The sequence below is a fragment of the Meriones unguiculatus genome, chromosome 8 (genome assembly GCF_030254825.1).
Source record: "Meriones unguiculatus strain TT.TT164.6M chromosome 8, Bangor_MerUng_6.1, whole genome shotgun sequence".
Lineage (NCBI taxonomy): Eukaryota > Metazoa > Chordata > Mammalia > Rodentia > Muridae > Meriones > Meriones unguiculatus.
The window spans coordinates 25090582-25102925 of NC_083356.1; the positions used below are offsets into that span (position 1 = coordinate 25090582).

At 52.1% G+C, this 12344-nt stretch overlaps 1 protein-coding gene and 1 non-coding gene across 4 annotated transcripts; both read right to left on the minus strand.

Moving 5' to 3' along the window:
- Nucleotides 1-1879: 1879 nt before the first annotated feature.
- On the minus strand, nt 1880-6785 carry Mapk15 (mitogen-activated protein kinase 15). Of its 3 annotated transcripts, none has more exons than XM_021659568.2 (14): nt 6621-6785; nt 6107-6205; nt 5965-5994; nt 5744-5834; nt 5121-5251; nt 4875-5038; nt 4566-4705; nt 3869-3926; nt 3306-3443; nt 3093-3198; nt 2770-2974; nt 2562-2665; nt 2358-2486; nt 1880-2251 (listed from the first exon to the last, which is right to left on the minus strand). In XM_021659568.2, exons 1-14 carry the CDS (start codon nt 6687-6689, stop codon nt 2066-2068), a joined length of 1650 nt encoding a protein of 549 aa, XP_021515243.1. In that variant the 5' UTR covers nt 6690-6785; the 3' UTR covers nt 1880-2065. The 3 variants fall into 3 exon arrangements, with proteins under 3 accessions (XP_021515243.1, XP_060245235.1, XP_060245234.1); XM_060389252.1 differs by having other exon boundaries at nt 1880-2269; nt 6621-6729; XM_060389251.1 differs by having other exon boundaries at nt 1880-2486; nt 6621-6731.
- Nucleotides 6786-8237: 1452 nt separating this feature from the next.
- On the minus strand, nt 8238-8321 carry LOC132656156 (small nucleolar RNA SNORD86). Its single transcript, XR_009594083.1, has one exon. It is a non-coding gene; the product is annotated as a small nucleolar RNA SNORD86 (small nucleolar RNA).
- Nucleotides 8322-12344: the final 4023 nt, after the last annotated feature.

Consider the following 12344-nt stretch of genomic DNA (forward strand, 5'->3'; position numbering starts at 1 on the left):
CAAATGCGTAGAGCCCCTATACACACACACATGCACACTGAGAACTATGTTTTTGCTATCTATTCTTTCTAAATAGTTTGTGTGTGTGTGCATACACATATGCAATCCCAAGGGGGCAAAGACGAGAACAAAGCCACTAAGCAGCTAACTCCAGCACCCGAAGAAGGGGGGAGTACTGGGACTCGGGCAGTGACCCAATCTGCCCTGTAACATTTCACTGTCAAAAATCCCCAAATTCCTGGCCAGGTGTACACAGGCCCCTGGGAACTAGATGAGCTGGAGTGTTTCCTAGTCTTGACATGCTCACTGCTTAGCTTGTCTTAGGGCGCATGGTGCCATGTCCTGTGCGTCACTGCTCATGCTCAGACCTGTTAAGCTCTGCAATGGAAAAATGGAGGCCTATTGTCCTTCCTGGGGCCCTCTGAACCCCCTGGCTGCTCCCTTCAGACCTTTCTAAGAAGGGTATTTTCTAAATCACAGTCCTGTGTTCTGACCTTAACAATAAACACAACACAAACCCCAACAGCCCAATGTGGGAGGCAGGGGTGATCTGGGGCAGCCCAGAACCGGACCAACCAGGGCTACACAGTGAGAGCCTATGTGCGCCCACGTGCACACACACAGCCACATGTCCCCAGATAGGTTTAACCATCCAATATATGCCAGCCGCTAACCCCGTGGCCTTCCTAGTTGCTTTTTTGGAAAACCTGGAGTCCTGTGGGGACCTTAGCCCTCCGTGTCTGTACAGACACCTCTCCCATACCTGCCAGCCCCATACATCCACACAGACACTCAGCTGGCTCTCAGGTCTCCAAACCCAACAGATGCTGCTCAACTTTTTCTTGCAGTTTCTGTCCAGCCTGAGCCCTTCCCACCCTGATAGGCAGTTTTGTCTTTGCAGGCACACTGGTTTCCGGTGTTTGCCCTCACAGACTCCTTTGTTCTATTTGTCAGCAACTTGGAGCTATGCCTCAGACTCTTGAAACCACGCACTGACCCAACTGGCAGTCAGCCACCTCAGGAGACAAACCTTTGGCTCCAGCTCTGACTGGCTCCCTACCACGGTGGAATCATACCCGCCCTCTCCTATGCCCAGTTATTTGATTTCCGATTGTCTCATTTCAGCCAGGTCTACTGCTACTCAGGCTCCAACTCTGCCCAGCCTCCCCCACCCATGCCTTGTCCCTCTTGCCATTTGCTCCACTGTGGCCAGCAGCTTTAGACAGCATCCCCAGCCAGGTGGGGGGGGGGAAGAGGGAGAGGGATGGCTCTCCTGTGTTCTACTCCAGCCCAGCTCCAGAGGCTGTGTGGAGGACTTGCGCCTCTCTACGCAGCTCTGTTCTGAACTCACATCAAGGCCTTTGCACAGCAGTGCCGTCCCCACCCCCCTTCCTTTTATCAAGACCTGGAGACAAGCCAGGGGTCAGTCGGTCACTGTGTGGTTAGAGCACAGGCTGCAGTCACTGACAAAAGGGAGCAAGGGCCTTGGGCCAAGAGATGTGCCTCCTCTCTCCCCTTTGTGGCTTGGGTCTCAGGCAGTCACCTGCTCCTGGGTAGGGAATGATTCCACGGTCCTTGTCCCACAGGATTGGGCTGAATGGGCAGAAGCCTCCGAGAGAGAGGGGGTCTGAGTCCTGCTTGGGGAGTTCTGTGGGGTCGTAAGAGCAACCCCTGGAGTTAGGTCCCCGCCGCACACGCACACGTTGGTGGCCCCACCAACGAGAGAGAGAGAGAGAGAGAGAGAGAGAGAGAGAGAGAGAGAGAGAGAGAGCCATTCAGCAGGATTCAGACGTGGAGCACTCAGGAGAGTGGGCTTCAGGAAAAGCTTGGGACCTGGGAAGGGCGTTCGCGGACGGTAGTGGGTGAAAGATGGCTTAGCTGGGCTGGAAAAATACTTTATTGGAAGGAATTGTTGAGGGTGGAGTGGAAACCTCCGTCTACTCCCCCTTAGGGGAGAGAGGCTCAAAGATCCCTCCCAGAACTCGAATGCAGAGAGGCAAAGGAGGGAGATGCACTGGGGGCTGGGGAAGGGCGCCAGGCTGTCGCAAGGAGGCGGTTGGGTGGCTCACGCACGCGGTCCGGGGAGCAGGGGCAGGCGGCTCAGCGCCGAGCGGCACACGGTCCCGTAGGCCTGGGAGTAGCCGCCAAGCGCAGCTTTGGCTGCGCCCTGGGCCCCCTGCGAGGCCGAGGTGCCAAACATCCTTCGGCCGGGTCGGGGTTCCGGGGCCTCCCGGGGCAGGCGGGAAGGGACCTGCACGCAGGCGAGGGTCTTGTTCAGGAGGGAGAGAAGTGGAGAAAGGTTCTGGGGGGTACGAACCACAATGGAGGGAGCTAGGAAGGGCCAGGGCTGGGCTCACCCATCGCGCGCCGACAGCCCGCGGCCCACCGCCCCGGGCCGGATCACTGCGGATCAGAACCTGATTGGCCGCCTGAGCCGCGGCCTGTGAAGTCAGGGAGGGCACCACCATCTTAAGGTTTGGCTTCACCTGGAAGGCGTGCACCACAGGGTCACGGAAACGTACTGCGAGAGGCTCGTCCGTGCCCATCCAACCTCGACTTACCCTTGAGGGTGCCAAGGGTGGCTCCGCAGTGGCCCCTGGGGGCCTTTCCCCCCTGCCTGGCGGCGGAAGTTGGAGCAGGGGGTCTGAGTCCTGCTTGGGAACTTCTGTGGGGTCGTAAGAGCAACCCCTGGAGTTAGGTCCCCGCCGCGCACGTTGGTGGCCCCACACAGAAGGTGCCAGGGGTGCGTGGGAGGCGGGCAAGGCTCACCCACGTGCTCAGGGTTATGACCGGGGATACTCTGAGGTCTGAGTCTGTGTTTCCGCGCAGGCGTCTCCTTGGGGATCTGGGGGAGGATTCCGAGCTTCAGCGCTTGGGCCCGGGCAGGGGAAGCCCTGCGCTCCGCCCGCGAGGCTGCACCCCCTAGGCCTTCCTCCGGAGGGCTGCGGCAGATCCCTCTCCGCTCCAGGATCATCTGCGGGGTAGGAGGAGCGCTCAGACGGGGCGGGGCAGTACTGGGGTCGCTGGAGTTAAGAGGCTGGGAGGGTGCCCGTGGAAGGCGGGGCACTGGGAGTCCACAGCCCCAGCAGCACCTGGTACAGGCGGTTCCGATAATCTAGTGCAGAGAGCTGGTCTCCTTCGTGCACCGGGAGCCGCACTTCGGATCCCCGTGTCCACTCGCGGTCGGGGCAGTGGAATCTGCGGGGCCGGAAAAAAAAAAAAAAAAAACATAGACGCAAGGCGATGCAGGAGAGCAAGCCACTCGGGCTCCCTTCACTCCCAGGTCCGCCTGCTTCGTGCCTCACCTCTGCACGTAGGGATGCTGCAGCGCCTGCTCTGCACTAAGCCGCTTGCCCGGAGCAAACGCCAAGAGTTGCTTCAAGAGGTCCAGGGCTTCTGGGGGGGTGTCTGGCGGCAGTAGGGCGTCCAGCGTCTGCCGTGGCCTGCGGGCAGCCGCCTGTCGTCTCCTCTCTAGGGCCCCGCCCGCGGAACCTTCTGTGTGTGGCTTGACCTCCACTTTTCTGCTTGTGTAAACCCCACTCCCCGAGGCCTGTTCCCGAAGTGGTCACCTCTCCATCCCATTCCCATCCCACTGAGAGTCCCGCTCAGTGGGACTCTCCTCCCTTTTCCTAAGGCTGGGGTGTTCTTATTTCTGGGGCATGGGTCTTATTTTTAATTTTTTTTCTTTTCCTTGCCAGCCTCCCGGATTTTTGTCTCCCACCCTTCCCCCTTCAGGACTAAGCTTTAAGAGGCTGGGGCTGAGGGCAGAGCTCTGCACTGGTACAAACTGGCTTTGTCAGCTGCAAGGTGGCTGCCCCCCCCCCTTTCCAGCTGCCACCTCTCCCCCACACCTAAGTGGTCCACTCACCTGGACCCGAGATTCTGCAGAATCAAAGCACTGTATTCTGAGCCGAGGGCCTGGAGTTCTGTGGGTGGGTGGGTGGAAGGGTTTTGAGCAGGTGGGCCTGGTAGAAGGGGACAACCATCCCTTCTGGCCACATAAATAATAGCCTCTCAGAGAGTCTGTGATCTGGAGGGACTTGGACCCCTAAAAGCCAGCCATTTGCCTTGTATGAGCCTATGAGCGCCCAGAGCCATGCTTTACCTGGAAGCCACACACTCTCAACATGCTCACATAGAAGATGCTGGGCTCATGCCTGTTTGCTTTCACCCCAAAAGCAGGAGCCTTCTGAGAGAACAGAGGGACCCTGCTGGATCTTGAAGGTGTCTCCCTCCTGCTACGCCCCCCCCCCAACTGAGGCTCTCAGGAGCCAGCACAGGTGCTTCTTCGCTCCTGTTCCCCTGACCCTCTGCACAACCAGCACTTTCCCGTTACTGTTTGGCTTCCTCTGGCCCTGGGGCCATCTCTGCCTCCTGCAACAGCTGGCCCCAGCAGCGGCTCTCTGGCTCCTCCATCCACAGGGCCGTTTTCAGTCATCTGGGGGCAAATGTCTCTCTTCTGCACAGTAGCAGGGCCTGTCTCCACAGCTGTGCCCTCTGACTCTCATTACCCCATGCCTCGGGACAGGCTGCTGAGGTTCGGACCTCGGTGTATACATGCTCACCCTCCATGGAGGGCAATGGAATGGTCTCCAGGATCAGCTCCAGCTGGTGGAAAGTGGACGTGCCAGGAAAGAGTGGTTCCCCTCGAAGCATCTCTCCCAGTATGCAGCCCAGGCTCCACATGTCCACTCCAGGGGTATACCTAGGGCAGGAAGGGGTGTGTGTAAGGGCAGGAAGCACAGAGGCAGAGGTAGAATGGTAGTGTGTGTGGGGCGGGGCACTGAGTAGTCTGGTGGGCCCAGGCAGGACCAGGATACAGGGTGCCCTATGGGACCTGAAGGGAGAAGGTAGGCTGGGCACGCGGCTGTTACCATCGGCAGGACAGCAGCACCTCTGGAGCTCGGTACCAGCGTGTGGCCACATACTCTGTCAGGGCTTGGCCCTCGGGGCCCTCGGGGAGGTCGCTAAGGGGCCGAGCCAGGCCAAAGTCACAGAGTTTCACCCGGCAGGCAGCATCCAGTAGAACGTTGGCTGGCTGGAGAGAGGAATGGACTTGAGACCCAGCGGGCCTGGTGCACGGGAGAGCCAGGGAACTGTGGGCACACTGCGGACCCAACCTTCTGGTCCCGGTGGATGACACTCCCTGAGTGGATAAACTTGGTGGCTCTCAGGAGCTGGGAAAAGATGCACCGCTTGTGGATGTCCTCCAGCAGCCTGCCCTTTCGGATGACCGCGTTCAGGTCGGTGTCTGGGAAGGATACGCAGGTCAGTCTGGAGGGCGAAGAGCGCAGGTGTGTCTGTACCACTTTGAGCCTGCACCAGCCCTCAGCCCCTCCTGGGCTCTCTCTGCCTGGCTACCTAGCCATTGAGCCCGTCTTCACTGCCAATAGAACCATAACAGTCTGTGGGATTATTTTCATCCCGTTTTGTGTGTTTCGTGTTGTTCTTGGTTTACAAACTGAGTGGGGGAAGGGGGGAAGGGGGGAACACAGCAAGCGAGGGCAAAGCAAGAACTCTGCTCAGGAGGGGCGGCGAGGAGCCGTGTTCACCACCAGGCCAGTGCAGGCAGGGTGAGGGGAGAGGCGGGGCTTCCCCTCCAGGCTTTGAAGGTCAATCTTCACTAGTTTTGTGCTCAGGTTCAAGGAGCCAATATGGCAGAGGCCAAGCAGCAGAGGGACATAAAAAAGGAGCCAGTCAGTCCACTCAAGCAGGGCTGGGAACTGGCCAAGGCTTCACTCACCCATGGACTCAAACACCAGGTAAATATCTCTGTCATTCTCTGCTGGGATCACATCAAGCAGGCGGATGATGTTGGGATGGTCCCCAAACTCCTGGAAAGGTAGGCTATTGCTGTTGGGAAGCCAAGGCCATGCTCTGGACCACTAGGGCTGGCTTCTCCCTTGTCTGAGGGGGACCTGCTCCCAGGAAAGGGATGAGATAGGGATGGCCTGGGCCAATTACCTGGAGAAGCATGACTTCACGGAAGGTCCTCTGTAAGAAACAGAAATACCCATTAGGGCTGACCCAGATATGCCAGGAAACCTGCTTCGAGGCCCCACCTCCACCCCACAGCTCCCCCCATACTTCCTCACTGCTCACTTACCTGAGCATCTGTCTGGTCCCTAAAGGCATCAAAGATTTTCTTGATGGCTACTACCTCACCAGTCCTCCGATCCACTGCCTTCCACACAATGCCATAGGCCTGGGGAACATAGAGCTCACACACAGTTCCTGCCCTCTATGTATCCACTCAGGCCTTCCTGAGCCTGGCTTACGTGCTCCTGAGCCAGGCCGGAGCAGCCTTTCACTCTCTGTTAACTAGAATGGGCCAGGCTTCCACAGAACAACCTATGGGAACCCAGAAAGGTAGGGGATGTGGGTGGAGCATCAGTACTACTCCTCCTGCGACCCAGGGACCCTGGCAGTCACCTGCCTTCCAGGGCGAGGTCCCTGAGTGCCACCTAGTTTCCTTATGGAAACAGGGGTGCAGGAGCCTCGGAGGAGGCGGGACGCGAGTCCAGGAGCCAGCGTCCAGAGCCATATGAACAAGACCTTGAGGAGGCTGACCGCGGATAACTGCAGTGCCCCCTGGGATGACGGGACGTCCCCGCGCTCACCCCCTTCCCAAGCCTCCGTTTGAGCAGGTATCTCTGGGCTATGTTATGATCCACCTCGGCAGCACACATGGCGAGAGGCAGGCGCCGCCGGCTCCTGGGGTCGACCGACTCTTTCCTTGGAGCTGGACCTGTTGATCCGTTGGCTTGGGAACCGGCAGACGCGATGCTCCTCCCTTGCGCCTGCGCCAATGGGCGGGGTCCGCAGCCGGCCCCACCTGTCCGCTTGGGTCGGCTGGTCTGTGCTGCACGCGGGAGTGTGGGTGGGGTTGGGGTGGGGAGGCTATCCCCGGAGGCCGTCTGGCACAGCAGCATCGCAGCACTGCTAGCCCCTGGGTTTGTGCACGTCTGGGTGCAAGGGGGTGCTGAGATTCAGGTTCTCTCAGGGGCGAAGCTGGTATGTGCAACCGTGGATGAAAAGTCGGCGAGGTCAGGGCTTGGTGGGCGCCCTGGACCCTGGTAAAAGACCACTTTTAGAGCGGGTGACCGGGGAAGGCGCCAAGAGGAGTGTGCCCAATGCATTTGAGGCTCTAGGCTTGCCTGGCAGGGGAGTTGGATGGAGACTAAAGGGATGGGTCACCCAGAGGACCAAACACTGGGACCCTTGATGAGAGAGGGAGGAGGCTGCAAGCAGCAAGAAGGTAGCGATTATGCTGGATTGGGGACACCACACAAGAACAAGGAACACGGTGCTTGGAAGTGGATTCGGAGCTCTGGAGCCTTCCTTTATTAGGATGTGGGAAGGGTGACAGGCCTGGGCTGACCAGAGAGATGCAGGGTGTGTGTGTGTGTGTGTGTGTGTGTGTGTGTGTGTGTGTGTGTGTTTTCTAAGTTAGTCAATATAAAGCTAGAAGCAAGTAATTCAGATATACTAGAGACAGATGATCTTCAAAACCTTCAGAGACCTACAGAATACAGCATTTAAAGATCTTTTCTTTCTGTTTTGTGGTTTTATTGGTGTTTATCCTGGGTAGGAGCTGTCACCTTAGGGTACCCCCTCCCCAGTGTGTCTATTTTACTCCTCCTGGGATGCTTTTGGGGACTTTTTCTTTTTCTTCGTGCTGCTGTTTGTGGAGCTAGCAGCAGCTTCAGGCTCCTCCTCAGAAGAAAGTTTCCTTTTCTTCTTAGGGACAGCTGGGCTTGCTGCCTCTCCCGGTCCACTGGCCATTTCCTCCTTAGGTGGGGATTTCTTCCTCTTATGACTTACACTGCTAGTAGCCATCTCCTCAGGATCGCCGGGCAACTCCTCCTCCGGAACTTTCTTTTTCTTGGTTTTAGGCAAAGAGACATTCTCAGCAGCCGCTTCCTCTGCCTGAACCATGGCCTCCTTCATGACATCCAGGTTCTTGCATTTGGTCTCCTAGAAAGACAGCTGCTTCTCAACTTGTTCTTAGAGCTTCTCCCCAAATACATTCGTGGGGACCTCAGAGAAGCAGTCAGTTCTTGAGGCAATACTGCATTTGTTTGCTAGGTATTGGGAAATATGGCCTTTGTTCTTTGCAGCTGCTCTGCCAATGAAGGTGGAATGACAAATGAGTCCATATTTTGGTATGTTACCCCTTGTCTTCAGGCCCCTGGAAGACAAGGTCCCTTTTTGGTCCCTTTTTGCTGGGCCCTGGGAATCACTCAGACACCAGGAGCGGCCATCACCTGCATAGCAGAGGCCTGTATAGGCCAGAGAGAAGATATTTTATTAATTTGAGTATTTTTTTACAATGAGACATGTCAGCTCCTAGCAGCACCCATTTTCTACTTCGAAGAAGATGATGAGCGTCAAAAAATTGTTCTTTAGGGTTTGGCTTCATATGTGGCAAGCTAGCCACTTGGCAAGGAATGCCCCTGCTTCTACTGCAGACAGAATAACTGGACAAACTGGATGGAGGAAAGTCGACTGCCGAGCTTCGCAAGGACAGGGTAGGCAAGTCCTTCGTAATACCTGCCTCACAGCGAAGTCTGTCAGACAGTCTGAACCAGAAGGCTGAGGATGACACTCCAATACTGTAGAGATATCTTGGGTGACTGTCCAGGCAGCCAGCAATCTCTGACATTTCTATAGTTTTGATAGCTGCTTGCTCTGCACTTCCTGTTTATTCAGATAATATTAATCTTTCTCAGGTCTCTGATGGGGTTGAAGGCTAAATAGTTATAATCCTATAATTATCATAAAGTTCTTTAGGATTTAAGAGATGTTTTAGGTCTAAAAGGGTGGTTTTGGATTTGTAGTGCAAGTTTCGATACAAAGTGATTTAGGTACAGAACTTTGGACTCATCAAGATAGGATGGATAGTAGAATGCTTTCTTCCACGTTGATAATTACATATGGATTAGACATTGTGAATGTAATTTTTACCTGATAGTATGTAGTTTATTGTTGTCAGAGAAAAAAGTCTCTTTTTTAGACAAAGGGGGGAAATGTTGCAGGATATTTGATCCCATTGTGAACCCCAAAATTGTGAACTGTAAAATTCTGTTTCTTTGCTGTGGTTGAGCCCTATCACATACTTTTAATCCAAGAACATTTTGTTTATTGTAAACCAGTGATTATGGTGTGGTTCACCCAGCCCTAGCACACACCTTTAATCTAAAAGCTTTCTGTACACAGGATTTAATAAAGTTAACCCTAGGTCAAGAGGCTGAGGAAGAAACCAGCTGACAGGGATTAATGAGTGGGAGGGACTCTGAGTTGAGGGTATTTAAGACACTGTGGAGAAGAAAGAGAATTTAGCTCAAGCTCTGGCTTTAGCTTAGGCTTCAGCACCTCAGCTCCCTGCCTTTTGGGCTTTGAGCTAATGAGCCTTTTGGGTTTTTTCCTCCAGACCTGAGCTTAGAAGGAAGGTCAGATGGGTGCTTTCTCTGCCTCTTTGAGCCAGGATTTGGCTCTTGAGTCTTTATTGGTAAAATAGAGATTTTCCTTCTTTTAAACAACACTTCTCCCTGTCTCCACCAGATGCTCTGGGGAAGTCTGGCCCACTGCAATCACTGAGAGTGAAGGACCATTTCTAACATGGCTCAGGGTCACATAAGCAGGGCCCACCAAGTCTGAGTGGTACATAGAATAAAGGCAGGAATTGGGTGGGAGTCTGGGTGTATACTACTTCATATGTGTGTGTTAGACATTGGAGGAACCAGGTGACACAGGAGGACCAGTGCACCCATTGGGGGACAGTAGAGAATCAGGCAGAGCTCTGAGCTCTCCCATTCACAGGCAGATTGCCAACATGCCTAGAGACCAACATTTTCAGTAAGATTTAAGTCTGTTGTAGTTCAATAGTTGTATAAAATGCAGTGAATGTGAATTACTAGAAAACTTAAAACTCAAACTTCAGTTCTAAGGGATCCAGCGTTCTCTTGTAGTTTCCTTGGACACCACGCACACACGTGGTACATAGACATATATGCCGAAAAGAATACCCATACACATAAAAATAAAATTGAAACAGCAGAGCACTGGTGACAATTTCTCAAGTGATTTTGTCCTTTTACATCCAAGCAACGACGTGTGAAAGTCTGAGTTTCCCCAGGTACCCAGGAGTATGTGCGGGTAGGGTAGTCTTGTCTTAGTTTGGCCATTTAGTGAACAGTTATCTCAGCTGCTCTTAATTTGCCACTTTCCCAGTGAGCAAGTTTCCATGTGTTTTGTGGCGATTCCTGTGTCCGCACATTGTGAATTTTGTTCAAATCTCTGTCCACTTTATTTTTTTGTCCTCTATTCTAAAAATTAATTTTTGGACTTATTATTTTTCTACCTGCCAATTCCGGTACCATATTCTGTCAGATACATGTTTTGTAAGTCAGATGGTTGCACGCATGTCTACTCTAGCCACCCATCAATGTGTCAAACGTTAGGTCAGTATAAAAACTCTTCCTTAAGCCCAGCGGTATTGGCAGCACATGCCATTAGTCCCAGCACTTTGGGGGCCAGCTATTTGAGACAAAGCTGCGGCCATCTTTGTGTCCAGCTTCCATTTTGTTTCTAAAGTGAAATTAAGTTCAAAATTTTAAACTTTTCAACTTTACTTCCTGGAAGTGGCTGTTCCTGGCCATTCAATAATGTCATGACTCATACTTTGTTATCCATTTACTTGGCTGCACTCTGGTCGCACACTTCTCTACACACCTGATAAACTTTGCATGTACTGTAGAAGACCCTAAGCCCTGCCTCACTTACCCCACTTAGGACCAATCAGCTTAAAGGTTAGCTCATAATCCTTTCTCTAGTTAGCCAAAAACATACTATTGCTTTGTATGGTTAGCCAAAAAGTGTTACTGCTCTCGCCCATGTCTTTTGGTTCTTTCTATAAAAACCCTGCAGTGAGAACTTGCAGATGTCACAGTTAGGCTCCCAAGTCCTTACTGTGATCCTCATCAATTATCTTGGAAAAGGTATTCCAATAAACAATCCATATGTAACTGAGAACAGAGTCTGAGTGGTTTGTGTGGCTGTGCTTACACTGGAACAGCACTTGGAAGGCCAAGGCTGGCAGATCTCTTGAGTTCTAGGCCAGCCTGATCTACAGAGTGAGTTCCAGGACAGCCAGGGCTACATGGAGTAACTCCATCTCAATAAATAAATAAATAAATAAATAAATAAATAAATAAATAAAAATAACCGAGCAAATGTAGCTTTATAACAAGACTATTGGTTTAAGAATTCCACTTTGATTTCCATTTCAAAGGTTTTTATTTGGGATATTCTACGTCTTTGGTGTTGATATTAATAACTATTAAAATAGTGCTGGAATATTAATAGATTCATTGGATCTATAAATCAATTTAGAAATAAGTGATATGTTAATAATTGACTATTCCAATCAATGCAATTGATTTTTTTTTCCTCTCTGTGTAGCCCTGGCTGTCATAGAACTCACTATGTAGACCAGGGTAGCCTTGAACTCAGAGATCAGCCTGCCTCTGTCTCCCTAGTGTTGGGAGTAAAGGCTTACATCACCTTGCCTGGCTCAAGGTTCAAAAAGCTTTAAAGCACTGACCTGTGTCTCTAGCAGCCTATTTCCCTTTTAAGAGTGTGAGTCAGTCTGGACCTCACACCTAGGTTCTGCTATTCTGAAGAAAATGAGCCATCCCTGGCCTACAAGCAACTGTTACGGCACTAGATTCCCCCATCAGACTTTAAAACCTTGACGGGAACTGATTGTGTCACAAGAGCCTGTGATGTAGACTTAAGTAATTGCAAACAAAAAGTACCTTCAGAACAAGCCCTTGAAATGCTAAAATGTTAAACCTTGCACATGGCTCACGCCTTTAATCCCAGCACTCGGAAAGCAGAGGCAGGTGGATCTCTGTGAGTTTGAGGCCAGCCTGGTCTACAAAGTGAGTCTAGGACAGCCAAGGCTACATAGAGAAACCCTGTCTTGAAAAGAAGAAGAAGAAGAAGAAGAAGAAGAAGAAGAAGAAGAAGAAGAAGAAGAAGAAGAAGAAGAAGAAGAAATGCTAAAATGTACAGTTTGTTAACAGGAAAAATTCTGCCAGGCATTTTTAAAGGTAGCACATACCTTTAACCCCAGCACAAAGGAGACAGAGTTGGATCCTAGTGAGTTCAAAGACAACTGAGAGTACAGGACAACCTAGTGAGATTCTATGTCTCTAAATAAATAAATAAATAAATAAATAAAACTGTAGAGGAATTTTGATTCAGAACATGGCTGCTCTAGCAAGAGATCACATCTAAAGAGAAGCCCATTGAATCAGTCAGCTGAAAGAGGAGTTTGA

What these genes read in the sequence shown, in the direction of transcription:
- Mapk15 (XM_060389251.1), bottom strand. Translation starts at nt 6,689, where the DNA reads ATGTGTGCTGCCGAGGTGGATCATAACATAGCCCAGAGATACCTGCTC. An exon ending in GTGCTGCTGTCCTGCCGATG is followed by an intron (nt 4,706 to 4,874) that starts GTAACAGCCGCG and finishes TTCCTGCCCTAG; the next exon opens with GTATACCCCTGGAGTGGACA. An exon ending in ATCGGAACCGCCTGTACCAG is followed by an intron (nt 2,975 to 3,092) that starts GTGCTGCTGGGG and finishes CCTACCCCGCAG; the next exon opens with ATGATCCTGGAGCGGAGAGG.